Raw genomic sequence first — 27,981 nt, 5'->3', positions numbered from 1 at the left:
TGAACTCTGTATTAACAAATCCTACTCTAGGATCTAGAACACCACAGGATTCTGCCTTTCAAACACTAAGTGACACGGCACACAAAAATGAGGCTGCAGATACAGTGAGAAACAAAGGCCAAGGCCGAGTTGGAAAAAAAATGGATGGAAGATTAGATGCATGCACATGTGAAAACTAAAATAATAATGCTTTTGGGGAGGGGACAAACTGGAGAATACTGATGTACCCTTTATTGCTCCTTTTACTTCAATGGCTTCTTTGTTATTTTCAGGGGAGTAAATTTTATTAGCTGATTCCGTCCGGAATGTCTGGTGCTGCCTATGCTCAGGAAGCACTTTTTGGGTGGTGGGAGTTGGCTTACAGAACAAAGATATCTGAAAGTCAGCAGCCTTAATGAAGTGCTTACGGTCACTTAGTGAAAGCCTAGCTCAGACACTAAGAACTGAGAAGATAATATTTGGCACTTTTCTAGCACCGTTAGGAGCTGTTGCTTACAAAAGTAGTTGCTAGTTTTCCTCCCCCCCATTGTGAGGGGAAAGGGATACAGCTTTTATAGATATAATCCACATTAAGATTTGATTTCTATCCATATCTAGAGGAAATTTTCTCTTAGATAGTTGATTCTGATCTGAAGTCAATTGGACTAATCGCATACTTAAAGCTAGGCAGGTACTCAAGTACCTTGTTGAATCAAGGCCCTAGGAGCACAGTCTAATAGGGGTGTTGCCTATCCTCAAATCAGCCAATCACTTAAGAGGATTTTCTCTAGACACAGAGAAAAAAAAATCAACTTTCATTCAAGTCTTAATTTGGGGATATCAGTGGGATGCGCTTAAAGAGTGGTATTCACGTAGCTAAACGGGAACCTATAAACAGAAATCCCTACTGCACAATGTGAAATCTAGAAGCAAATCACACCCCCCTCTAGACAACTATTTAAAAGATTACATCTCTGAATTAGCTGCCCCCCTTTTCAATGCATGGCCCCCTAAAGCATCTTGAAGAATCATAATTACCTGGGCAACCAAGGAAAAGAAGTTTGAGACCAACACCAGTGGGTGCAGGACACACACTTACTAGAGAAGGGCTAAGGCAGGAGGAGCCAGGCTCCTAGCAGTTCGAGCTGGAAAAGCCTAGTAGAGCCAGTCCATCTTTCCCGCCCTTGACTCCTTGGGAGTGACTGAGTAGGGCCTTAGGGGTGTGACTGGGGGAGGAGCAGGGAAGAGATCTCTCTTCATGGCACCCTCCCCTACTCAACTGCCTGATTTATTTGGTGAAAGCCAGATGGCTGGAGTTATGACAGCTTAGAGCTGGGGGACCCAGCCAGTGGGACCACAAGGAGGGTCAGCTGTGCATGCAGGATGGTTCTAATCTCTTGCTGCAGCAGAATTATGTGATCTAGGAGGTTTGGAGACACCCCCCACCCTCCCCAAGCTTTTCAAGGGGAAGATTTACAGGATTGCCCATGACATCCACCTCACTGAGTTTCCCTACCCCTCTGGTCTGCTCCTGCTGGCTTATCCATGGAAGTAGGGGGCATCATGGCCCTGAGCAAGGACTGCGGGATTTGGGCCTTTAGGGTGGAATTCACCCCTGTGCAGAGCAGTGAATAATTATGAAGCATAGAGCCCAATCCTTGCAGAAAAGGGGATTTTTGGGAAGGAGTAGGACAGCAACTTAAATCTGCTGTAGGTCACTGCGCTTTGGAGCAGGACCCACTCAGACAAGATGGCCATGGGCATCAGCCAGTGTGACTCGTGCAGCCCCAATGCAGCGACACTTACTTCCATCAACTGCGGCTCACTCCCTTTAGCTGCAGTCAAACCCACCTATGGGGGCATCTCTTTGGCCCAGCACTTGATGGCATACGCTGGGATTTCCCAACAAGGGATTCAACTTGCCACCCACTGACAATAAAACCGAAGTGGAGACATTTTCACAGAAACCTTCCCCCTCCACTAAAAGAAAAAAAGGAAACAATCATCACTAGCTGCTGTTGTTTTACTTTTGATGGAATATATGGGTCCAAAACATCAAAGGTGTTAGCATGACCCTGTGACATTAAACAAGGTTCAGGGTTTGGTATACAGAGACCTCAGCCTGCTTGATATCATCACCAAGACACCACTAAAAATCCCTTTTACCTTTTATTAAAGATACCCGAAGAAAACAGAAGCCAGTTTGAATGCATTTGAAATGCACACTATTAAATAAGGCTTTTCTTTTGAACAACATTCTTTGTTCTCTTTCCCTTTAGCTGGAGAGAGTTTTTAGCAGGAAACCCCTCTGAGAGGGTATTGGAGAGGGTACGAACTGTCCTTTTGGGGAAAAGAGAAGACGTTAGTGGCGATAGGCTGGAGTCCATTTCCTAGAAGACAAATCCAGACAAACACACACCAAAGGGGGGGGAAAAAGAGAACAGCAAAGACAAAAAATGCAGCTTTTGTCTCCAATATTGACTCTTATTGCTGGAAAACACAGGCCCAGCACATGGTCTGATCAGCACCTCTGAGACCTGGCAAACTCATACCAGCAGTGGGCTGTTTAGGGCATTGCATTTAGCTGCCTCTCTGGTCACCACTTACAACAGCATTGCTAAATATACAGTCTTGGCTTGCTAAGCCAGGCCCTTATTAGACAGGAGGAAAAAGGAGAGGGCTAAGAAAGAAAAGTAATAAGGTAGGAAGGAAAAGGGCACGTGGAGTAGACCGGGGACACAACGCAGTCTCACATCCCAGGTAGTATTTGGGATTTAGTTGGAGGTAGTGGAGATGGTGATGTCATCTGGCCCAGCTGGCTCAGAACATCTCTCAAGATTAGGATGAAGAGGGGCTGGGGACCCAGGAGACAGTGGGGATGGTAGCCATGACAGTGAAGCTCACTCCTTCCTCTTCTGTCATCTTTCAGTCAGCCAGCATCGGGGTAGCCAGTTTTTCCTCCAAGTCTCTTTATGAGGGCCCCAAAGGGGAGCTGTGGATTCCCTCATTATTTGGTTCACCAATTAGACCTAATTTTCACCACCAATTTTGGTTCACTGATTTCTGGTCCCACATGTCTCTTGTTTACCAGGCATGATCTTAACACCAGCCGTGGCTCCTTTCCCCATCAGCATGCATTGTTATAGCTTATCGGGACACCTTACGCACCTATAGCCACTTTCCCACTGTTTTTACAGTGAGCTCACAACGAGAGTCAAAGTGGGAGGCCCATTTATCAGCAGATTGCCCATAACATTGTTAACAGTCTGGTTACTGCACATTCATTGCAGGCAGCAAGGCTGCAAATAGATCACTCAACAGTTCAATGCATTGAAAAACTGCCCTCTCCCTGTGGTATCTGAGGGATAGCTCAGTGGTTTGAGCATTGCCCTGCTAAACCCCAAATTGTGAGCTCAATCTTTGAGGGGGCCATTTAGGGATCTGGGGCAAAAATCTGTCTGGGGATTGGTCCTGCTTTGAGCAGGGGGTTGGACTAGATGACCTCCTGAGGTCCCTTCTAACTCTGGGACTCTATGAGTAATCATTAAGGGGCCTGATTTTCCAGTGGGAGCCGGATTGGGCCCTCAATCCTGTTTAGAGCAGGGATTTTCAATTGATGTTCAATTATATGTCCTTTGACAGCAATTGATATTAAGCAGGCACCGTTGTGCTGAAGGAGTGCAGGCTGATTCGGTGCCTGGAGGGGTTTTCCCCCATCAAGTGAGGGCCTATTAAGAGGGCTCAGCAACCTCACAAAAGCTTGGCTGCCTTTGGGGAGGACTAGTTGCATCTGGCCACCGCTTCTGCTTCAATCCCGCCCTCTCAGTGTTTGCATTCCGTTTGCGTGTGCGGGGGACTATTCAGTCTAGCCAATATGTGGCAACAGCGGCCAGAGCCGCTCTCTTGAAGAGCCCCACGTGTAGTGCTGATTGGCTGTAGCTATGCAGGTCTGTCTTTCACTCTCCTTTTTTCTTTCCCCCTCCCCCCCCTTTTTTTTCTTCCCTCTGTTGCTGTGCGGAGTTCAGCCCTGGCACAGCAGGAGCATCATGGATGAGATGCTAGCAACAGATGCTGTGCGCCAGGACTTGCATTCGTAGGGTTCATTTAAAACTGGTCTGGAGGGGAAAGAAGGGGGGGGGAAATCCCCAAACCTAACAAGAAGAACACTCATCATCTGTTATAATAAATCATCAACCCTCCAAGCAAGCAACTACTCCCCTTCGCTGGCTGGCTGGTAGCTGCTCTCAGACCCTGGTCTGTGGGGTACCGCACAAGCTCGGGCGCATACGCACACGCAGACCTCGCTTTCTTAGCTATGTCGGGCCCGGGAGCCGGCTGTGCAGTGGATGGAGAGACAAGGAGCCCCTTCTGTGATGGGAGAGAAGAAAGCCCGTTAGCATCAAAAGCCGAGAGCAGCGAGGGGAGCGCCAGATATCGCCAGCAGATTGTCTGGAGGAATGTCGTCCTAATGACACTGCTTCACATCGGCGCTGTCTACTCCCTCTGCCTCATCCCCAAGGCCCAGCTGCTTACTTTGATCTGGGGTGAGTCCCCCTTTGTTATCCCCTGGTAGGAGACCTCTCCTTTCTGTGGGGGGTGCGGGCGGGCTTGTTTCTGAAGGCTGGATTAGTCCTGTGTTCACGACTGTGCTTTAAAACTGGAAGGGGGGGGGTGGAGGTCGCACAATGGAGCCTAATATTTCAAAGTCCTCTTTCAGCTCGAATCATTCCATTCAGCTCCTCTGCTGCGTGATTTGCACCCTAGGGCGAAAGGATGGTAAACCACCCACTACTTCCCCCACGAGCGACAGGATCAGAATTGTTCCCGTGCTGGAGGGGTGGGGGGTGGGAAAACGGAAACAGTCAGATTAGAAACTTCATCTCTCTCAATCGATGAGGACATCAATTGGCTGTTTTCAAGCACCTTCTCACAGGAGATGGTCTTGTCTGGTCCCTGCCCCTGTCTCCCAGCTCCTGGTAATTTTGACTCATTACTGAACCAATAGCTCACAGCATTCTCAATGAAACAACGGGGGAGTGGGGGAGAGGGGGAGATGAAATCTCACCTAAGGGCCTGATCTTGTGAGGGGCTGAAGTCAATGGGAGTTGAGGGCGCTCAGTACCTAGCAGGATCAGACCCCAGCAGCCTAAAATGCTTCCCACTCTAATTCCTTGCTTCAGATACAGTCCAGGCTGTCATTACTTTTTCTCCTTACGGGCTCCACTTCCCCAGCCTCTTCCCCCTTTTAATGCCTGTACGCGTAGATGCTATTTGCCTGCTTACATATCCCTAGAGTTGCTATTGAAGAATCCCCCGGTGTGTCTGTCATGTGTGCCCCTGGCATAAAGCAAACCTGCTGGAGATATGCTGAACAGGGCTCCCTGCTCCTTCTCCCCAGCTCCGGCTGGGGCAGTGTGGCATGCACCAGGGGCTTTGGGGGGCAGCCATGACTTAGGGCTGCAGCCCATGGGTACGTCAGCATAGCAACTTCTGTTGGCCCCTTTCCCCCGGGTTTAGCTGAGACAAAGGACGCAGCCTCTGCTAAGAGAGTGGGTGCAGGTCAACCCCTCTGTGGGGGGGATGTCTGTTTTTTTTTTTTAGAAAGCCCATTAGGGGCCAAAGCACAATCCCAAAATGCCTTGTGCTGCGGCCAAGCGTCCAGCCCCCTGAAACACACACAAGACTTGCTTCTGATGCTTACAACAAGTGCCCCTGAATCTGATGGGAGTTGAAGGGGTTTGACGCCACCCAGGCCCAGGCCCATAAGTAAAGATGTATAGAGTTAGTGCATGCTGGGAATGTGGAGAGTTATTCAAGAGCCCTTCCACTCCCTGTTTGGTTTGGAGGAGCTGTGTGTTGACACACTGGTTTCCATAACACATGGTATGCAGGGAATGGTGCTTAATTCCAAGGCCCTCAGGTTCCCAACCGCCTCCCTTCCCCCACTCCAACCCCCCTCCCTCACATATATTCACTACTATACTGGTACTCGCTGTGTTCCTTAATGACAATTATAAGGGCTCTTTGCACTTCCATCCGACCGCTCATCAGAGCCTCTCTAAGCACGCTGTTAGCCCAGAGCTACAGAAGGGGAAACTGAGGCACGGGGAGGTTGTCACACTGTGAGTGAGTGGTAGAGTAGGGAGTGGAACACAGGTCTCCGGGCTCCCACTTGCTAGCTCTAGCCTCTTACTCTTCTGCCTTAAAAGAAATGATTGTGCTACTTGAAAGCCACAAGTGTGTGAGCAGGAGTGGCACGGGATGGTACAGGCAGGAGGGAGGTGGAGGGGGTGATACAGGCTCTAGATCTAGACCATGTTCATCAGAAGTTGCTCTGTCTCCTTCCTGAATTCCACGTTTGCTTTTAAGAGCAGTTGTAGAGAGATCTCAGCCGGGTGAGAGCATTCAGGCCGGCAGGACAATAAAAGGGGATGAAAGCTCAAGTCAATGGGTGGCATGCCCGAGATCACTTATTCACTGACTCTTTAAAAATCCTGCACCCCAATCTGGGTCTATGCGGGTTATGTACTAGGTATGTAGCTTGTGAACCTTGTAACCGATGCTTGTAATCTCTCATAACTCAAGCCTGACCCCTTCCCTCTTAACCTGTGCAAATTTGATTTTAAACATTAGCTTTAATAAAATGTTTAAATATGTTCAATGTCTGGCACCTCCTTCTGGGGAGGAGGTGCTTGCACTCCCCTCATATGCAGGTGGGGGAGGGGTGAGCATTTGCTCTGATAGCCCTTTTCTGTCTCTAACCACTCGGATCCCAGCGAAGGTCATATCCTGCAGGCAGCAAGATGAGCAAGCCACACCCACTCCCACACTATCTGAAGTCTCTCATGGAATGTCTACATTACAATTAGACGCCCGCGGCTGGCCCGTGCCAGCGGGCTCGGGCGAAGGGGCTGTAATTTAAATGTGGTGTAGATGTTTTGGGTTGGGCTGCAGCCTGAGCTCTGGGACACTCCCCCTTGCAGGTCCTAGAGCCCGAGCTCCAGCCCGAGTCTGAACATCTACAGCACAATTAAACAGCCGTGAACCCGAGTCAGCTAGCGTCTACCTGCAGTGTAGACACTCAGTAGAGGCCTCCCCATCCCCAACCACCCATTTCAATATAGGGAAGAGAAGGCCGGGGCAGAGGAGGGTTCGGCTGTACTGAACCTGACCTGGGTTTTTTTGTCAGTGTAACACATCTCTACTTCAGATCCATTATTCCAAAACCGGCCCACTAGGACTGCCAGCTCCATCGGCAGAGCATGGTTCAAAGGATACACAACGAAGAGGCCTTGTTAGTCCTGTGTCTTCTAAAAGAAACACCCCCAGCCCCTCCAGTGTTCACAAGAGGGGGCCTATATCTGAGACTCAGCCCTGCTAGGACAGCATCACTGAGGCATATAAAGTTTTCTAGAGGAAGGTGTTCTCCATGCTTGTGTCTTTCAAAGACAGATTTTGTATCCCTCACAAATCATAGAAGCCTCATTATGTCTGTTACCTTGGACACCCGTTTGTGGTTTCTGTGCTGAGTCAGCTATCTGTGGCCTTGATTACCATTGATTGCAATCTCCCCCCCCCTACCGCTTCCTTTCAATAATTCCCAGAGAGTTTTGTCCGATTATTCTTCCCTCTGCAACATTTCCAAAGTCTCTCAATGGGCATTTTAATGGCTGGCCCTGCTCTTTCCAGAGGTGGTTGTGTTTTGAGACGGGAGGGGATATCAAATCTAAATCTAAATCAAAAGCCAACACTAGCGCTGTTGGATATAGATCTTGCCTGCTGCAGAAGTAGATCATGAAACAGCCAGAGCGTGCGTTACCTGCCTACTGCTTAGCCACGGGAGTAAACGCTCCCCATTCTCCCCAAGTGAAAATGACGAAGACAGCCTGGGATATTTCAGCTGTGGTTCCATCAGCTTCTTGGAATCAAACGAGTTTCAGAGTCAGGCTTTGCAGAGCCGTCGAAAGTTCAAAAGGGAAAAGAATCTGCTCTAATTGTTCATAAATCTCCCAGTCTTTTGTTCTGTAACAATGTGATCGTTCTTTAGACAGCACTGCTAGCAGAATTCCTGGTATTTCAGTTGCTGTAGAAATAGAACGGGGCCACTTTTTTTTCAATGACATCCATTACTTTCTTTGATAACTTTTTCTTTTTTCTGCCCTTTTTTAAGCGAAATATATGATGAGCGAAATGGCTGATCTCTATTAAAATCCATGTGGAAAACAGGTTTGTTTTTTCTCCCTTCCTCCCTTTTGCTGCTATGTAGATGCCTACCTTTTCTATTGTGGGAAGGTTTAGAAAACCACCCCCGGCTGCGTCTTTCTGGGAATGCTGCACACAGCATAAGGAGAGGAGATTTGAAAACCAAACGAGTTGTAAGAGCCAAGCAATGAGAAAATAAGAGGAGGCACAGCTATGCTCTCTGAGATGGGATGGCTTCTCTTGTCTGTTCTGTAGCTGTCCCTGATGAGAAGGAGAAAGCAAAGATTTGCACTAGGAAAGAGAACCTAACATACAGCTTCCTTTATCTTTATTCCTCCCATCTCCTCCACTGAGACGATGCTAAAAGAAAAGACTAGATTGAGTGTTTGAGGATCTGCCTTATATGTGGGTTTACTGAGGTCCCTCTGCTGGATGGAGTGAGTGCCTGCCTGGCCACCTATGGGCTGGTCAAGGGGATAAAATCCTCACTACTGCTGACAGCTGAATGAAGGTCTCCTTTGGCATAAGGGCTACGCATCTGTAGGGGAGTTTTGAGCTAAGGGAGAAATTATTATTATTAATTTGTATTGTGAAACCACCTCGGAGCCCCAGTCCTGGATTCAGGACCTCACGGTGCTAGCACAGAACCAAAAGATGGTCCCTGTCCCAAAGAGCTGACTAGCTAAGTATTCTGCCTTGCTGTCAAAAGTGTTAAAGGTGACCTGCAATGGCTTTTGGTTGCATCCTTCATTTGTTGCTCTGTGGTGTGTAAAGAAGGGCTGGGAAGCTCTTATTTCTAAGCTTTGGGGGAAGAGGAGGAAAACAAAGCTTAAGAAGATCAGGGATGTCAAGTCTGGTCTACCCTGGGTTAAAGTCCCTGCTCTGCCACAGACTTCCTGTGTGAACTTGGCCAAGTCACAGAGCCGCTATTCCCCATCTGTACAATGGGGCTAATAGCCCTGCCCTGCCTCACAGGGATGTTGTGGGGATAAACAATTATCCCCATGCTCAGATACTAGGGGAATGGGGGCCATACAAGTACCTTAGCTAGACATCTGGTGAAGGGTAGCAATGCTTGGTACAGGTGTGAGATAATTAACATCTCAATAAACTAGGGTATGACCTTCGCATCCTCCCCATTCTGCTGTACCAGTTTAGAGGGTGTGTGGGTTTTCTGTTCTCATGTAGAGGCAGGTATGAAGGGCTAGTGCCTTTTGGGGACTAGACTGTTAAAATGAAGACCCGGGGCATGTGCTATGCACAGGAAAGGTTGTGGGTAGAGGGTTTTAGCTGGGTAGTAGGAAGGTGCATGTGGAAGGGTTTTAAAAGTGGTTGGAAGTCCTCTTCCACTCCTCCACCTCTCTTTTTTTCCAGCCAGTGACTCCATCCAACATAGACGTATCTCCATGTCCATCTGAATTCCGAACATAGTTTGCAACCCTAGGACTAAATGTTGCTGTCACACCTGCACTAAGATCTCACTTAAGAAATTCTGCTCTCCTTATGGAAACCGAATCCCCATTTATGTTAACAAAGAATGATGTAGGGAGAGCAGAATACTGGAGCCAAGTGCTGACAGACGCATGTGAGAAAAGACCTGTCCATCCAGCATTTTCCCCTCATCTTCAGAGGAATCTCTTCTGTATTATTATGAATAATGAATCACAAACAGGTTAATATTTGTATCATAGTAGGACCCAGAGATCCCGCTCAGAATTGAGCCCCCTTTGTGCTAGGTGCTGTGCAAATGTGGTTTTTGTTTTGTTTTGTAAAAGGAAGACCGACTCTGACCCAAAGAGCTTACAATCTAAAGAGACGCAAGGCATGACAAGTGGATCTGGAACGCAGTGGGAGCAGGGGAGGAAGACAATAGTGACAGTAATAGGAACACACATTTGCACTGATTAACTGAGTGAATACTTCAGGGGCTTCACAGGTCGGGGTTTTTATAAAAGCGAAGAAGAGATGAGAGCATTCTCTTTGGGCCTGAGGTAGCCATGTTTGCTTAGACAAAGTATGTCTAGCATTCATGGTGCCTCAAGAGAACTGCAGGTGCATGGCGCATGTGGAACAATGAGCTCTCCTAGAATACATCAGCAGCAAACATACTCCTTAAAGAGAGAGACCCTGGGTTATGGAGCAAGGATGGCAGAACAGGGCCCTCCAGCTACCTCACACACTAAGTTTTCCAGGCCAAACTGTCCCTGCTGTGCTGTAGATGATTGCAGCTAGAGAGGAGCCAGAACCAAATTGCCACTTCCCCAAGTTTTGGGAGAGTTTGGAGCTGGAATTGGATGTGAGCTTTGCAATTCAGGCCCAACTCTCCTTGAAACCTTTTTGCTTCACTAAAAGATGACAGTCGCCACCTATGTGGACTCTTTCTAAGGGCCTGTCTTTCCCCCTGAAAGAGAAGGAGCCTACAACCCACCGTGAAGCCCTGAGCGGTTGAGCAGGAGGATGATCTGGTTCTCCTGGTTATCAGGACAGCTGGGCTCAATTCCTTCCTCTGCCACTGACTTCACACGTGACCTGAGGCAAGTCACTTCAGGCTGGAATTTTGAAAGCGCTCAGCTCCCAGTTAGGCACCAAAAGAAGTGGCCAGATTTTTTTATGTTGGACGCTGAGCTCCTTTGAAAATGTGACCAGGAGTTTCTCTGTGCCTCAGTTCCCCATCTGTAACATGGGGCTAATACAGCAGTTCTGCCTCACCTAGGTGTGGCGACGACAAACAGGTTAAGTGAGAGGTGGTTGGATACTCTGGTGGTGGGGGTGGTATAAATCCTGGGACAGAGAAGTCCACAGCGGTGTCTGGATATGTCAGGCAAGTGGAATCTGTGTACCTCAGGGAGGTCCCTGTGTCCCCCGACCCCAGAAAGTCATCCCAAGGCACTTTGTAAATCAGTGGTTCTCAAACTGGGGCCGCCGCTTGTGTAGGGAAAGCCCCTGGCGGGCCGGGCCAGTTTCTGTACCTGCCCCATCCATAGGTCCGGCCGATCATGGCTCTCACTGGCCACGGTTTGCTGCTCCAGCCAATGGGAGTTTCTGGAAGCGGCAGCCAGCACATCCCTCGGCCCGCGCCGCTTCCTGCAGCCCCCATTGGCCTGGAGCGGCGAACCATGGCCAGTGGGAGCCGCGATCGGATGGACCTGTGGACGGAGCAGGTAAACAAACCGGCCTGGCCTGCCAGGGGCTTTCCCTACACAAGCGGCGGCACCCGTTTGAGAATCACTGTTCTAAATGATGTCCAAAGTCCATGTAACACCCCAGGGAGTGACTGCAGTAAGAGGTATGCAGAGTTGTACCTCCCCAGTGGCCAGCACTAATGCGGGACACGTTCCTAATGCTGTTTCACGAGCAGAGAGTCCTCCATACCGTTTGTTTGTTTACGTTCCCTTCCCCAGCAACAACCAAATGCAGCCAGTCTCTCCCTGAGTGGTCTGGGGCTGCCACTTCCCTCCCCACAGGCGGGATTTCCCTCCCGGCCCCCCCTACTGATCCGCTTCCCACTGCTCCCAATTAACTTGTAAATCAGTGAGTCACCGCTTCACGCTAAGCAGAGATGAAAGAGGGCCACCATGCTACCTAGAAAACAGCAGTTACAGCCAAAATGAACACTCAGCAGGATTCGTTTCCATTGGTAACTTACTGAAATGCATCCAGCTGCACATAATAGACAATGGAAAAATTAGGCCAAGGACAAGCCAGAGTCAGTTGTTTACTCAGGATCATCTATACTTCCCCTTCCCCTGCTTTGACCAACACCTAGAGAGCTTTATTGTGGCTTGTAAACCACAGCTCATAGGGGCAGGAGGGGGGATGCAGGAGGGCTACCCAGAGGCATTCTGAGTGACTGAGCCAGGGAATGCACTGACCAAGGGGGAGCTGCAGCACTACCCTTTCAAGGGATGCAGCATGCAAGCCAGTGTCCCCACCAACCCCCTCCTGCCTCTGTCTAGTGTGGGAAGGGCTGGGGCCAAAGTGCAGGGACTGCATCCTCATGTCCTCTTGTATTCCCCACACACGGCCAGCCAGGCTGGGTCTCTGTCTCCACAGATGGCAGGTAGGAAGGCGCTCATCCTCTCTGTGTCTTGGCACTAGATGTTGGCTGTCACTCAGTGCCCTAACAGCTCTCTCTGCTTTCTGATCGCTACAGGATAGCTTGGCATGCAAGCTAAGAGACGCGCCACAGAAGCAGCATGGTTGTTATTGACGTGTGCTATGAGAGCGCCCAGTGGCCCCAGATGGGATCCTGCCGGTGATAGTCAATGTGTAAACCATACAGGAACAGGGGGGCTCCAACCCGAAGAACTTGTAAACCGAGTTTATCCTCAGCTATCGTATGAGTTTGACCTTTCACATGGCCTCTGAACAGCACCTTCATGGGTCTGTTTTGCCTACCTAATAATGGCTATGCAGATGGAGACAGCTCCAGCCTCCCCGGTGCCATCTCCTGTGAACTTCCCTAGGTAATGGGGGTGGGGGAATGGGGGGGGCACTCTCAGTTTGAGGATTTGTGCCCAGCTCTCCCAGTGAAGTGGATCAGCGGAGCTAAGAATGGGAAAATAAAAGCAGCAATAAAGTAGATTAGGGTGGGAAGGGAGCTTCACTCTCCCAGCAGGAGCAGAAAACAGGGAGCAGCTTGGGGACCCGACCATTCCCAGAGCCAGCTCCTGAAAACAGGAGGGACGCCCCTGGTGTGAAATAGGGTGGTGTGCTGTGAGTAGTTCTGTCTCAGCACTGCTCAAAGCTGTGCATGTAAACCACCACTACCCCTTACAGCCAGCCACAGTGTGGTGGATGCTGCTGTGATTGTCTTTTGTGTGTGGCAAATGCCACACTTCCCATGAGGGTCAGAAAACCTCCCTCCCCAACCACTTCTTTGCACTACCATTGGCAGGAAAATACCAGTGTGTCTCTGAACAGGAGTATGGAAGCAACTCATCGTCAAACTAGATCCCTTCCCATATTTCTATTACTGGCTAGGGTTCCTATTGTCATTCTCTTAACCCACAGGCCTTTTTGTTGGTCTTTCTCTCTCTGAGCTCCTTGTTGTATGCAATCACTTGTCTTTTATGTTTTCCATACAATTCCATCTATGTGCCTTTTATTTTAATTTAAGGAAAACAACAAAAAAAGAACAAATATAAAATCTCCAAGAAAGAGAGAGAGCTGAGTGTCTCTCTCACTCCAAAATCTAGTGTTGCCAACACTCACATTTTTATGGGAACACTCACAATGTCTGGTATTTTACCAGCTCCCATTGGCCAGGAATGGTGAACCGCGGCCACTGGGAGTTGCAAGGGGCCATGCCTGCGGACGGTCAATGTAAATTAAATGTCTCGCAGCCCGCCAGCGGATTACTCTGATGGGCCGTGTGCTGAAGGTTGCCGACCCCCGTGTAGACACTCACTATAGCAACCATAGGGGTTCTCCCATCACTGTAGTTAATCCCAAGGCGGGGCAGCTAGGTCGATGGAAGAATTTTTTTGATGACTTCGTGCCTTCCACACCAGAGGTTATGTTGGCTTAACTGTGTCTCTGAGGCCTTGTCTACACTACGAGAGTAGTTCGATTTTACTTGCATCGAATTTTTGTAATCGATATTGCAAAGTCGAACGTGTGTGTCCACACTAAGGACAGTAATTCGACTTTGTGCGTCCACACTAACGGTGATAGCGTCGACATTCGAAGCGGTGCACTGTGGTCAGCTATCCCACAGTTCCCGCAGTCCCCTCTGCCCATTGGAATTCTGGGTGTAGCCGGCAATGCCTTCTGGGTAACAAAATGAGTCGAGGGTGCTTTTGGGAAACTGTCGTCATCCGTCCATCACTCCCGCCCTCCCTCCCTGAAAGCGCCGGCGGGAAAACAGTTCGCGCGCTTTTCCAGTCATTGACAGCGCGGACGCCACTGTACTCCGAGCATGGAGCCCGCTGCGACCATCGCTGCAGTTGTGGCCGCTCTCAACGTCTCGCAGCTTATCATAAAGGTTTCCCTGAGGCAGATGCAGAAAAGTCAGGCAAGGAGGCTACGGCACCGCGGTGATGTCCTGAAGTCTGAGAGTAGCACAGACCTGTCAGAAAGCAGGCGACCCAGCGCCGAGGACATCACAGTGGCAATGGGTCATGTTGATGCCGTGGAACGGCGATTCTGGGCACGGGAGACAAGCACTGAGTGGTGGGACCGCATAGTGCTGCAGGTCTGGGATGAATCCCAGTGGCTGCGAAACTTTCGCATGCGGAAGGGAACTTTCCTGGAACTTTGTGAGTTGCTGTCCCCTGCCCTGAAGCGCAGTGACACCCGGTTGCGAGCTGCACTGAGTGTACAGAAGCGAGTGGCCATAGCCCTGTGGAAGCTTGCAACGCCAGACAGCTACCGGTCAGTCGCGAACCAGTTTGGGGTGGGCAAATCTACCGTGGGGGTTGTTGTGATGCAAGTAGCGAAGGCAATCGTTGATGTACTGCTGCCAAAGGTAGTGACCCTGGGAAACGTGGAGGCGATCATAGATGGCTTCGCAGCGATGGGATTCCCAAACTGCGGTGGGGCCATAGATGGAACTCACATCCCTATCCTGGCACCGGACCACCAGGCCACCCAGTACATTAACCGAAAGGGATACTTTTCCATGGTGCTGCAAGCACTGGTGGACCACAGGGGACGTTTTACCAACATCTACGTGGGATGGCCGGGCAAGGTTCATGACGCTCGTGTTTTCAGGAACTCTGGTCTGTTTAGACGGCTGCAACAAGGTATTTACTTCCCGGACCACAAAATAACTGTTGGGGATGTGGAGATGCCTATAGTCATCCTCGGGGACCCAGCCTACCCGCTAATGCCCTGGCTCATGAAGCCCTATACTGGCGCCCTGGACACTGAAAAAGAACTCTTCAACTACCGGCTGAGCAAGTGCAGAATGGTGGTGGAGTGTGCTTTTGGCCGTCTCAAGGGGAGATGGAGAAGCTTACTGACTCGCTGTGATCTCAGCGAAACCAATATCCCCATTGTTATAGCAGCTTGCTGTGTGCTCCACAATCTCTGTGAGAGCAAGGGGGAGACCTTTATGGCGGGGTGGGAGGTTGACGAAAATAGCCTGGCTGGTGATTACTCACAGCCAGACAGCCGGGCGATTAGAAGAGACCAGCGGGAAGCGCTGTGCATCCGGGAGGCTTTGAAAGCAAAGTTCCTGAGTGAGCAGGGTAACCTGTGATTTTATAGTTTGTGTACTGAGAAGCTAAACCTGCCCCCGTTTCTTTACCCAGGTAATGTTGACTATCCTATCCAGTTACATACCCCCTTCACCCCCCCTCCAACACACGTGTCGAAATAAAAATAGTTCTACTTTGTTAAAGCACACCGTTTTCTTTAATACTGTTTTAGCGGGAATTTTTTAAAACTGGGACGCAGACTGTGGTGCGGGGCGGGTCTAGTGTTGTGATGCGAATGCAGCTTCTAAACTCAAGGATTGACAGGCTCCGCTGCGGTGGGATGCTTGTTTCAACGGAGCCTGTCACCCCTCCTGATCGGGACTGTGTGTATGGGAGGTCTATTTGACTTTGTGGCAGGGGGAGGACGGTTACAGATCCCATGCTGTGTGGCTCTGTGATCCTGTCTAAGGACCGGCGCTTAAGATCTGTAACTGCCCTCCCCCGCCACAAAGTCACAGAGCAACCCACCCCCCCCAACATTACATCAAAACAACCTCCCAGACTAACCGGGGCAACTAGTCACTGCATCACTGCACTGTGTATGTGCCCTGCTGCTGTGCCTGCCCCCGACTATGTACCCTGCCAAAGGAGACTGTCCTGTCCAATTTCCAACCCCCTTTCCCCTCCTCCTCCAAAAGAACATGATTGAAACAGTAGTTAACAGAAACGAATTTTTTATTATCAACTACACATGGCATTGGGAGGTGAAACTTGGACGTGGGCTTGTGTCAGGCGGGAAGGAAAGAACTTTTCAAATTTTGGGAAATGAGAGCCTTCTGCTACTAGAGCTCTCTGCAGGGGTGGAGTGAGAGTTAGCAGGGACTCTGCCGCCTCTCCTTCTTTGCACTTTGGGTGAGGTGGGTATGGGACTTGGTGGCGGGGGAGGGCGGTTAGAGATGGACTGCAGCGGGGCTCTGTCCTCCTGCCTCCGTTCCTGCAGAACATCCACAAGGCGCCGGAGCGTGTCCGTTTGCTCCCTCAGTAGTCCAAGCAGCGTTTGAGTCGCCTGCTGGTCTTCCTGCCGCCACCTCTCCTCCCGATCCATGTTGGCTTGGTGCATTCGGGTCAAGTTCTCCCGCCACTGGGTCTGCTGTGCTGCCTGGGCTTGGGAAGAGGCCATAAGCTCAGAGAACATGTCCTCCCGTGTCCTCTTCTTCCTACGCCTAATCCGCGCTAGCCTCTGGGAGTGTGATTCCAGGCTAGGTTGTGAGACAGTCGCAGACGGGGCTGTGGAAATGGGAAAAAGGGAGTGAATTCCTCTGAAAGATAAATGTAGTTGTGAACAAAGAACATAGTCTTTCTCTGTGAACAAGACCATGCACAGCACCTTTCACATGCGCACTCAGCACAAGGTCGAATTCTCGGCCTTCGCATTCTGTGCCTGGGGTCTTGAACAGCACATTTGAGAAGCGAGGCAGCACAACGGAATTTCTGTTGCAGGCAGACATGGTAAGCCGTACACTTGTGGCAGTTTAAAACTTTTATATTACCACTGGCCTCATTTCACATTTAAATCAATGTCAGTCCCTGCTGCCAGCAATCCGGCAAGCGGGAACTCTGCCCCTGTCCCACCCCCTCGCGGCTGTCCCCGGGAATGATCCCTTTCGGCTGCCCCTCTCCCGCCTCCACCGCGTGGCTGCAAACCAGCGGTGACAGTTCTGTAAAGGAACGGGAAAGCAGTCCCAACACTAACATTCCCCTACCTAATTAAAAGCAGGTCACCATGGCCGACATCACCCTGATGAGGATCTCCGAGAGCGACAAAGAGAGAATGCTCCGGGAAAGCCTCCAAAGACCAGGGCCGTATGCCGCCCTGCTGTGCAGAGCAATGATCCCCGAGTACCTGATAATCTCGTGGCGCGGCAACGTGTCGTACTTCGGAGGACCCAATAAGGCCGCTCTCCCCAAGAACCTCATGCAACGGCTTTCAAGTTACCTCCAGGAGAGCTTCATCGAGATGTCCCAGGAGGATTACTGCTCTATCCCCGCACATATAGACCGCATTTTACTGTAGCTGCAGTAGCAGGGAATACACAGTAGAGCGGCTTGTGCAGGACAATCACTGAAAACCGGACATTGCTAGATTTCTTTTCAAAACTTGCACTGCCCCTTACTAAACCGTTAAGCGCCTAGGGCACACTAATCATGAACAACCCATTCTTTTAATTGTTAATATTCCTGTTTTGTTAAAAATAAATGTTTAGATGTTTACAACACTTACTGGCTGATCCTTCACCAGATTCTGTGTCCGGGGTAATGGCTGGGGACGCTTCGTAGGGGATCTCTGTAAGGGTGATGAAGAGATCCTGGCTGTCGGGGAAATCAGCGTTGTGAGAGCTGCCAACTGCCTCGCCCTCCTCATCTCCTTCCTCATCTTCCCCGTCCCCTAACATGTCTGAGGAACCGGCCGTGGACAGTATCCCATCCTCAGAGTCCACGGTCACTGGTGGGGTAGTGGTGGCGGCAGCACCGAGGATGGAATGCAGTGCCTCGTAGAAACGGGATGTCTGGGGATGGGATCCGGAGCGTCCGTTTGCCTCTTTGGTCTTCTGGTAGCCTTGTCTCAGCTCCTTGATTTTCACGCGGCACTGCGTTGCATCCCGGCTGTATCCTCTCTCTGCCATGTCTTTAGAGATCTTCTCGTAGATCTTTGCATTCCTTCTTTTGGATCGCAGCTCGGAAAGCACGGACTCATCGCCCCACACAGCGATGAGATCCAAGACTTCACGATCAGTCCATGCTGGGGCTCTCTTTCTATTCCCAGACTGCACGGCCATCACTGCTGGAGAGCTCTGCATCGTTGCCAGTGCTGCTGTGCTCGCCACGATGTCCAGACAGGAAATGAGATTCAAACTGGCCAGACAGGAAAAGGAATTCAAATTCAAATTTTCCCGGGGCTTTTCCTGTGTGGCTGGTCAGAGCATCCGAGCTCGCACTGCTGTCCAGAGCGTCAACAGAGTGGTGCACTGTGGGATAGCTCCCGGAGCTATTAGCGTCGATTTCCATCCACACCTAGCCTAATTCGACATGGCCATGTCGAATTTAGCGCTACTCCCCTCGTCGGGGAGGAGTACAGAAGTCGAATTAAAGAGACCTCTATGTCGAACTAAATAGCATCGCAGTGTGGACGGGTGCAGGGTTAATTCGATTTAACGGCGCTAACTTCGACATAAACGCCTAGTGTAGACCAGGCCTGAGGGGGGTATGGATTTTTCGCTCCCCTGATAGACGTAGCGATGCCGATGTAACTGTTCAGTGTAGACCAGCCCTTAGTCTCAGTGCAGGTCTTCTCCTGTCAGTCAGGTCCCAGAAGGGTCACTGACACCACTGCAATAATCAGTGTTGAGTAAAAGCAGCCATGATCATGTAGCATTGTCCTGGGCTGGCAGACTTGCCCCCTGAGCCAAGCTAGGCTCAGTCTTCTCCATGATTTAGCAGGTATCTCTCAGCCTCAAGGATGAGCTGGCAACAGAAGGGTCAATTAGTGAGCCCAGCTAGATGTAATGGTTCTTAATTAGAAAGACTGAGCCCAGTTGTGGCGGTGGAGCAGCAAGAGCACTGCTGAAACAGGGCTGCAAAGGCAGTAGAAGGAAGAGAACGCTGGAGAGAGAAACAAGGGGAGTCAGGCTGCGTCACCCACAGGGAGCAGGGTAGGCTCCTGGGGGTGGTGAGATAGGGCTGTGAGCAGTGAGCTCCTCAGAGCTAAACTACTGGAGTTGCTAGGAAGCAGTGGGGGAATCCTGCTGGGGAAGAAGTGGTTTAAGAAAATCTCTGCAGGGGCCAGGAAGCAGAGGATTTCAGTCAAGCCTGAGAAGGGCAGAAGAACTGTAAGTGTGGACATTGTTTGTTAACTTTATGTGGGACCTTTAGTTACACTGCAAGGGGAGGGAACTGTTATGTGACCTGGCCAGAGAGCTGAGCCATGGAAAACCCAGGACAGGAGGTGGGAGAAGATGTGGTCTGGGCTATCGCAGGGCAAAAGAAGTGGCCATCAAGGTGTGCACGAGAGGTGAAGTCTCCTGCAATACGGCGTCGAGGCACGAGGGGTGCCCTGAAGTGAGGATGTGCACTTACAAGCATATAACAAGGCCAATCTTATTCACAGACTAGACTGACCTAGGGCCAAACAAGGTTCTTGACAGTTAAAGACTGCAAAGGCCTAATCTCTACTAGAGCTCAGCAGAGAAGCCAACTGAAACTTGAAAACTAAGGGGCCAAATTCACCCCTGTGATAAGTGGGCACAACTCCATAGTGTCTGTTATGCCAGGGCTGAATTTTGCCCACAGCTAGGACTATTTAGATTTTTCTCAACCTTTGCCTAATTCAAAAGGCTGTGTGACAGCTCTTTGCCTAACAAACATGCACAGATATAAGGCCTGCTCCTGCTCCCCCTGTAATCAATAGCAAAACTCCTTTTGTTAACAGGAGCAAGATCAAACCCCATGTGTGTAATTTCATAGGTCTCCATATTGGTTTTATCCCTACGGATAGAGCTTGGGGAAATCAGAACGCTAAAGTTAGGAATGGAATATCTATTACTATAGGCCATCTAGACCAGTGTTCCTCAACCTTTCCCATACGGGAATGCCCACCTCCCAATCTAGCTGGGACCCCCACACACATTAAACAAAACAGAGCTAAGACCATAAAGCCTTCTTTGCCCGTGACCTCTGGTTCTGTGCCAAGTGCAGCTCGGGCAGATGTCGGAACTGGGTTTTCAACAGTATGAATGAAATCACTCCCTCTCTCAGCTAGTACCTGATTCGAAGCCCACTGAAGTCGATAGGAATCTCTCCATTGACTTCTGTGGGGTTTGGATCATGCCCCTCATCAGTTTTCACTTGCAAGGTCCCTCTGAGGTCACAGTCTGCCTGGCTCTTTTGTGATCCGCAGATTCCTGCAATAAAAACCAGGCAGGCAAGCTCTGAGCTTCTAATGTAAAAATGAGCAGAAATAACTTCAAAAGAACCCAGCCAAGCCTTTCAGGCCTTCCTCCGTCATAAAGCAGCACCAAAGGGCACACAATGATTTGTTTTCCTTTGGAAGCCTCCTTTAAAGATCATATCCTCTGGGTAATGAGCAGGAGGAACAGGTTTGCTAATAATCCTGCAGTCCCACGGATCCGACAGCAAACGTCCTCCTGCAGCAGGAACATCAGTCCACAGTATGGGGCTCATTAGTGCTGCCATGTTTCTATAGCAGTTCTGAGAAGGTGGGCATGGCCAGTGCCTGCCATGTGCCCATTGAGCTGGCTGCAGTTCTGAGAATCTCAGCTCCTTCCCCTGGAGCCCAAACACCAATCTCTCAAAGACATGCCCCCTCATTAGAAAGTAGGGACGACAGCAGCGCAGCTGGACAGTAACTTTCTAGGCCTCCCACAGAGCGTGCACGCTTTCTCTCTCTCCCTGCCAAAGATCGAGCAGAGGAGACCTGAGAAAAAGAGCAGCACAGAGTCCTGCAGGTGATGTGGGATTGAACCTCACCTTTGTGACTTAACACTTCAGGCTTTATTGACACTAAAAGATGGGCAGCAGCAGCGCAATAGGTAGGGGTGTGTGTGGCGGGGGCCAACGGAGAATTAGTCTGCAAGCCTGGCAGGTCCGTGTTCTGCCCCTTCCTTTCCTCTCCACAAATCCCCTGATCCCAGATGCTGTGCTCCTGCAGGGAAACAAGGGAAGGTAATTAAATGATGCAAGAAAAGGAAGGGCGGGAAGAGAGCTCGTTGTTATAACAGCAAGGGAAGAGATGGTGACGTTTTACTTTTTTCCTCCTTTAAATCTTGCTTCCCACAAATTTAGGTGCCCCAGCCGCTGTTGCCCATCTGTCTAATTCAGCCACTCAATGGGCGGTGCTTCGTGCCCGGCGAGCAGCATTTAGAGTCCTCCCCAGCACTGATGCCTCGTAGTGATGTGACTAGACATGCTCAGCTGGTGGTAGCTCTGTGGCATGTGGTTCTGTGATAGACCCTTACAGACAAAGCGCCTCTTTCAAGGTTAAAAAGGAGATTGGTCATTATTAAAATGTTGTCGCTGCTCCAAAGTGGAATCTGGGGATGGCTGGGTGTCATTTGAGTCCCCTCAGTTTTAACTTAGCTGCTACCCATTGAAACCTGAGGCACATTAAATGTGCCCTCAGCCAGCTATGAGTATCAATCTTTGGGCACTTTCATAAGCGTTTCATACACTTGCTATTTAAGCTTCAACGCCATTGTAAAGTGGGAAAGTAGATATTATTATAACCCATCTACTGATGGGGAAACTGAGGCAAAACGGTTAAGTGAATTGTCTCAGACCAGAGAGGGAAGCAGTGTCCCAGGTGGGGCGATCCTGGCTCTTAGGGCTCTGTTTACACCACCAGAGCACATCTCTTTCTTGGTGATATTAGGCAGGTGCTCTCAAAGAGAGGGTCAGTAATGTCAACAGCCCCAAAGGCTTCTGAGAAATCTAATAATATCAGCTTTGGACCTCTGTCTATCTCCCTACCACGGCAGGTGCTAACACCAGAGCAAGAGGCATCGCTCAGTAGAGTAGGTGCAGTGGTGGTGGTTCTCCCCCAACTCCCAATAACCTTCCTGAAAGAGGCAAAGATTGAGAGAGGCTGGAAATAGGCAGGACTGTAGAGAGGTGGTTCCTTATGCAAGGGTTTAACCATCACTTTTGCTTTAGGATGGTAGGCAGGTTGCCCTCATGGAAAGAGGCATGAACAATTCCCACCAATAATGGACCCAAGTTCTCCCCACTGGCTTTGACCAGCTATGAGGGGCAGGGCGAGTTGACCAAAGCTTATCCCCTGTACCTCGAACCTCCAGCAGTGAGACTGGAAAGGGACTCTCAGCCAGAGAAGAGGGTGTATTTGTGCCTGGCTCGATCAGCATTAGGATAAATGGAGCAATATCTGACTCCTCCACCAGGTGGAGGCAGTGTGGATTCAGACTGCCTGCTGCTTGGAGCTGTGCCACTGATCTAGACTTTGCAGATGCTCTGGGGTGGGGGGAGGGGGAGGAAATAGCTGCCTACCCTCAACTACATCCAAAGCACTGGGATGCAAAAGGTCTGCTTCAATCAATAGGATTCAGCATGTGTCCCCATCACTGGCGCTGGAGCTTCCTTCCCTGCAATTACAATTGCACTTGTAATTAACATTGATGTTATAATTAAAGATGAGCAATTTGTTGCAATCAGTAGATTTTATTTTTTACCATCCAGACTAACTGTATAATGCCCTGCTCCACTGGAAAGTTGGCACGTCAACATGACTCTGCTACACGAGGCAGCACCTGGCCTGCGTTCTGTCCCACCTACCCGAGGCATGTTGGCCAGCACACACACACAGTTAATGTAGCTGCTTGAGAGCCAAAGAACAGCATCAGAGCAGATATCACAGAGCGCTTTACAGCGCCAGGGCGGATATGAAAGAGAAGCATATCTGTCCGATGCTGGCATCAGGAAATGGATATACTATTTTTGTTTTCCCAGTGAACCTCACCCTTAATAACAAAAGGAATCCTAGAACAAAGAGCACTTTCCATCCATCCTCAGACAACTGACCTTGCAGATGTTGCTTGCAAATGGACCAGAATCGAATTAGATGGAGTCAGTAATCAAAGGAACTTCCCTTGAACGGATGACTGGCCAACTGCCTAGTCAGGGGTTTTCACTTGCAGATTTAGCTTGTGAGCCCCCACCCCGGCCCCTAAAACTATCCTGGTTACGTGGCACTTACAGACCTGCCTCTCTGCCCTTCCACACACTGTAGTTGTAGCCATGTCGATCCCAGGATATTAGAAAGACAAGGTGGATGAGGTAACTGTGACAGGTTCCCCTTGGGGTGCCACCTGGAACTGGGGTACCACTGAGCCCCCTGACCCACCAGCTTGGGTTCCCTCTCACACTGTGCTGCTGTGACAAGCTGCAAAGCCCTCCAGTCTGCATTTTCACCAGCATTCACACAGGTAGGGGCACACCCAGCTCCAGTCACATTCAGGCTCTCTAACCACCAGCCTCCCAGCCTAGGACCCCAGAGCAGTACTGTCCTGCCCTGGTCAGATCTGGCCAGTATAAGTGATTATAAATGATAGCAAACAGATCAAAGAGATTAACTAGTAAATAAACAAAAATGCAAACTGAGCTTAACATACTAGATAGGTAGGGTATGAATTAGCAAATTCTCACCTTGAATGATAAACAAGTTGGCAGATTCTTAAGGCACAAGCTGCCTTAGTTTTGCAGCTTGGGTTTCCCAGGTTTCATACACAGACTAGAAATCCCTTTAGTCTGGACCATCATTTTTCCCCCGTTCAGACTTTATTCCTCAGGTGTTTCCAGGTGTGTGATTGTAGGGAAAGTGAAGTACCATCATTATGTCATTTCCCCCCTTTTATATCTTCTTCCCACTTGCTGGAAATCTCTTTTGCTGTGACTTGGGCCAAAGAGTTCCCGTTGTGTAGTGCAATCTCTGAGAGGTTTCTGTTGTACACAGTTCCTGGGGTAATCCTTGTGCTTGTGTGAATTTCCTCAATAAGCCACTAACATTGTTTGGCCTTTTTATTGTTGTACCTCAAAGGCTGCTTGTGGGTGTTTTTTTTTTTCAACCTCACGTGTTTCAGTAACACATACATAGCCTAACTTCATAACTTCACATACGTCATAGCACATACCATCCAACGTGATATTACTGTCTAGCAGATCAATCCTTTTAGAATGATACCTCACAAGGCACACTTTGTACAAAACATATCCTTGGACTGGAAAAATCTTGCATTCCCTTTCCTTGCACAGGCAATTATGGGCCTTTTCCTAGGCAGAGGGAGAATCCTGCTTTTCTAGCAGACACATGCGTCACCTCTTCCGTGTGTAAGTTTGTAACTGAGGCTGCCATAGAATGAGAAGAAGCATATCTGAGAATTATGACTGAGAATTCAATGAACTCTGTGGAAGCCTGATAGTAACTTTTTAACCTGAGTCATTCATTTTGAAGGAGGACTCTTAAGCTATGTCTACACTTTAGAGCTGGGGGTGTGATTTCCACCTGGCATAGACGTACTCCCTCTAGCTCTCATCCACCTAGTGCACTAAAAATAGTGGTGTAGTTGCAGTAACGTGGGCAGCAGCTTGAGCTAACTGCCCTAGGTACCTACCAGAGTCAAGGTGGGTTTGTACTCAGGGCGGCTAGCTGCTGTCTCTCTTACCATGGTTACACTGCTATATTTAGCATGCTAGCTCCATGAGAGCGACAGGGAGTAGATGTATGCGACCTGGGAATCACATCCCTAGCGCCAAGTGTAGACATTGCCCCAGCTATAATATTTCACTGAAGAAGGAGGCGAGGGTACATTTAACAAGGGGGAGGGTGGTTTTGTCGTTAAAGCACTAGTCAGGAAACTTGGGTTCAAATCCTGCTTCTGCTACAGGGCTACTATGTGGCAGAAGACAAATCACTTCATCTCTCTCTTGCCCATCTGTGAAATGGAGATTATAACATTTTTTTTTGCTGCCCAAAATCACTGACACGGCTTCTTGAAATTCATGAAAACAGTTTGAATTCTTTGAAAATTTTACAGAAACTAACATTTTGATTCAGTTTGAAATGAAAAAGTTTGGTTTGTGTGTTCAAATTGAAAAACCCAAATCTTTGATTTCATTCTCCTGGCATTCTCTTTCCCTGACCCCCCTGCCGTCCAGTTATATCCAGTGAGGAAAGGAGGAGGGAAGAGGCAAGAAAACAGTGGGGAAAAAAAACAAGAAAGAAAACCAAACCCCATCGCTTTTAGTTTTGATTCAAATGTAAACAAAACATTGAAAAATTCAGTGAAAATTTTCAAATGCCATAAAGTTTTCTTTTCCTTTGAAATTATTCATGGAAACTGTGGTTAGATGTTCGGCTGCATTTGTGTGTTCTCCCTGTGTGCTGCCTCAGCTCTGCACAGACAGCCGGCACAGCAAACCTTGAGCGAACCGCCCAATGACCACAAGATCCGTTAAGGTACAAAGGTCAGGTTTATTATCAACGAAGCACGGTAATAGCACCTGGCAGACTCTATGAGGCTACTAAGACATGTATTCCCGTGACAATGGACCAGCTCAGTGAATGGCGGGACTTTCCATTCCCCCCTTGGCTGGACAAAAATACTCCCTCTGAGATACATCTTTATACCCTGATACAAACAAGTTAGTACTGCCTCTGACATAGTTACTGCCCCCTGATGTGGCTAGTTATCACCTTGGTTCGATCAAAACATCTCTATTACGTACTGTCATTCTGACCTTATCTTTTAGGAGGGGTCATTGTGTTCCTGTTATCGTTGGGGAATGTTTTTGTACCATTCTTGATATTGGGATGTGTTTGCGTGCATACTCTGTGACTAGCACTTCTTAGGAATGTGTATTTCTGCAATATCAACCCTATTCTTGCCAGATTGTGAGAGCAGGTTCTGCCTCAGACCAGGCCTCTGATGCAAGAGCTTATGTCTCAGGCTCTCTTCCTACTACAGAAACTAACTGCTATTGTTCGAGAAAAATCTGTGGGAAACTTTCCCTGTGTTCTGTAGAAGAACTTGTATTTTTGAGAAGGGAAAAAAAAAAAAATTCAGCCAACTCGACTAGATTTGTCGTAACTTCTTCCAAGTGCTCATTTGGCTCTTAGTATGGAAAAATATGATATTAAAAAAAAATTAAATACAAGTTTTTAAATTAGTAGCAATCACTGAAATATATTTCTTATCATCAGCCTGCTCCTGCTCCATTCACTTGAATGGAACTAAAGCATGTAGTTAAAGTCAAGCAGGTACCTGAGTGTTTTGGGGCCTGATTCAAAGCCCACTGAAGACTCCCGTTGTCTGCACTTGGCTTTGTTTCAGACCCTTGCTAAACTATTGATAGGCTTATGTCAGTCATAGGCTGGCTGGTGCCTTTTACTACACACATAAAACTGTGCCCATTCATGCATTCTGTGTACAGAGATGGCTGAACATCACATGCTCAAATTTTCTGCCAAAAAAATAAAAATTAAAATTTACCCATTGGCGGAGGGAGTCTGGGGTCCTGATCCTGCAGTGAGCTGTGCACCCACTCATAACGCACTGCAGTGCATCGGGATCCCAGCTTTGACAATTTCGGCTCGAAGAGGAGTGCTTCAGAAAGTTATGAGCAAGGGACAATGGCTTTATATCTGAAACCATACTGCAAACTTAACTCCAGCACTCACTGTTTCAGCTTCCTTGGCTTCTGTGGGCTGGCTTTTATGTTTAAGACAAAAGCGTTCTTCTGTGCTCTGATCGTCTTACATGTGATGGCTCGGTGTGATTTACCACAGGCCCTGCTTGATACGCGTTCAGCTCTGGGTGAAAGGCTGCAGCTTCAATTTTTTATGAGCGAGATCGCGCTGAGTGTGTCTGTTAGGATTAAAGGACGAAAGGATGGAGAAGTGGGAGACCCCATTTGTGTCAGAAGTTCTCCTCGATGATGGGAAATCTTATAAATAAGCAGCTTAGTGCTGCCTTTTTGAACTGTTGGCTCTGTTTTCGAGGGAGGTAAATACACTATGTACATAAAATACACAGGTAGGCTTACGGGCTTTAAGTGTGGGGTCCTCCTACAGAGGGAAGGACCTGGGTGCTATATTGTTCGATCTAAAAATAGCTCAAAACCTAAAACCCCCGAATTAAAAACAAACAAACAAAACAAAACAAAAAACCAGTTAAGTTGCGAAGTGACAACAGATCAGCATGACTGGGCAGATCCTGCACTGCATGCCTTGGCTCGTACACGCCCTGGCATGGTCCACTCCAGGGTATATGCCAGGGATGGAGTCAGATGTGGAAGGGCGTGTGCTGGGGGGGTGGAGGAGGAGGAGCAACTGGATCATTCAGCACTACCGGCATTCTTGGCTGCAGAGCAGCCCGTGGGCAGCCATAGGCAGGGGCGTCGAGTTGTATTGGCCCGTGGTGCCCGGGCTCCAGCAATGTTCAGGGCCCGGGGGCCCTGCTCCATCAATGTTTGGGGCCGGGTCTCTCTCCCGGCCCCGCCTGCCGCCCCCACGGCCTCCCCTGAGTGCCCCCGGCCCCCACTCACCTCCCTGGGGCCCCAGAGCCTGCAGCTCATGCTGACTCGACTCTGCTGGCTCCCAGCATCAACTGCTACCGCAGGGTCCTAGTGGCCCCCATCCATAAATGGCAGGGCAGGCTGCCCTTCCCCTGCCCTTCCGCCCTAGCCCTGAGCCTCTCCAATGCCCCTGCACCCTAATCCTCTGCCCCAGCCCTGAGCCCCCTCCTGCATCATGAAGCCCTCATCTCCAGCCCCACCCCACAGTCCTCACCCCAACCCTCTGCCTTAGCCCTGAGCCCCCTCCCAAACCCCTCATCCTCAGCCCCACAGCCCTCACCCCTGCACCCCCTCCCACCCCCAAACTCCCTCCCAGAGCCTGCACCCCTCACCCCCTCCTGCACCCTCACCCCTTGCCCCAGCCCAGAGCCTGCACCCAAACTCCATCCCAAAGCCTGCACCCCAGACCACCTCCCCCACCCTAACTCCCTCCCAGAGCCTGCACCCCTCCTGCATCCTAATCACCAGCCCCAGCCCAGGGCCTGCACCCCAGACTTCC

The 27,981-nt window shown here is 49.5% G+C and overlaps 2 protein-coding genes across 2 annotated transcripts in view; one reads left to right on the top strand and one right to left on the bottom strand.

Moving 5' to 3' along the window:
* The first annotated feature begins 3,866 nt into the window (after positions 1–3,866).
* The window catches only part of SCD5 (stearoyl-CoA desaturase 5), a 76,900-nt gene continuing 52,785 nt past the window's right edge, over positions 3,867–27,981 (top strand). Inside the window, exon 1 of the mRNA XM_065596044.1 lies at positions 3,867–4,523. Within this exon, the coding sequence (XP_065452116.1) occupies positions 4,295–4,523 (229 nt within the window). The 5' untranslated portion in view covers positions 3,867–4,294. The remainder of the gene's footprint in view (positions 4,524–27,981) is intronic.
* On the bottom strand, positions 16,041–18,310 carry LOC135983546 (uncharacterized). Its single transcript, XM_065596043.1, has 2 exons — positions 17,605–18,310; positions 16,041–16,610 (listed from the first exon to the last, which is right to left on the bottom strand). The coding sequence occupies exons 1-2, from the start codon at positions 18,179–18,181 to the stop codon at positions 16,135–16,137; spliced, it is 1,053 nt and encodes a 350-aa protein (XP_065452115.1). The 5' UTR covers positions 18,182–18,310; the 3' UTR covers positions 16,041–16,134.

Source organism: Chrysemys picta, chromosome 5, assembly GCF_011386835.1.
Source record: "Chrysemys picta bellii isolate R12L10 chromosome 5, ASM1138683v2, whole genome shotgun sequence".
In the NCBI taxonomy this organism is placed as follows: domain Eukaryota; kingdom Metazoa; phylum Chordata; order Testudines; family Emydidae; genus Chrysemys; species Chrysemys picta.
Note: the sequence above shows the minus strand (reverse complement) of the source record. Positions and strands in the feature narration are given on the sequence as shown.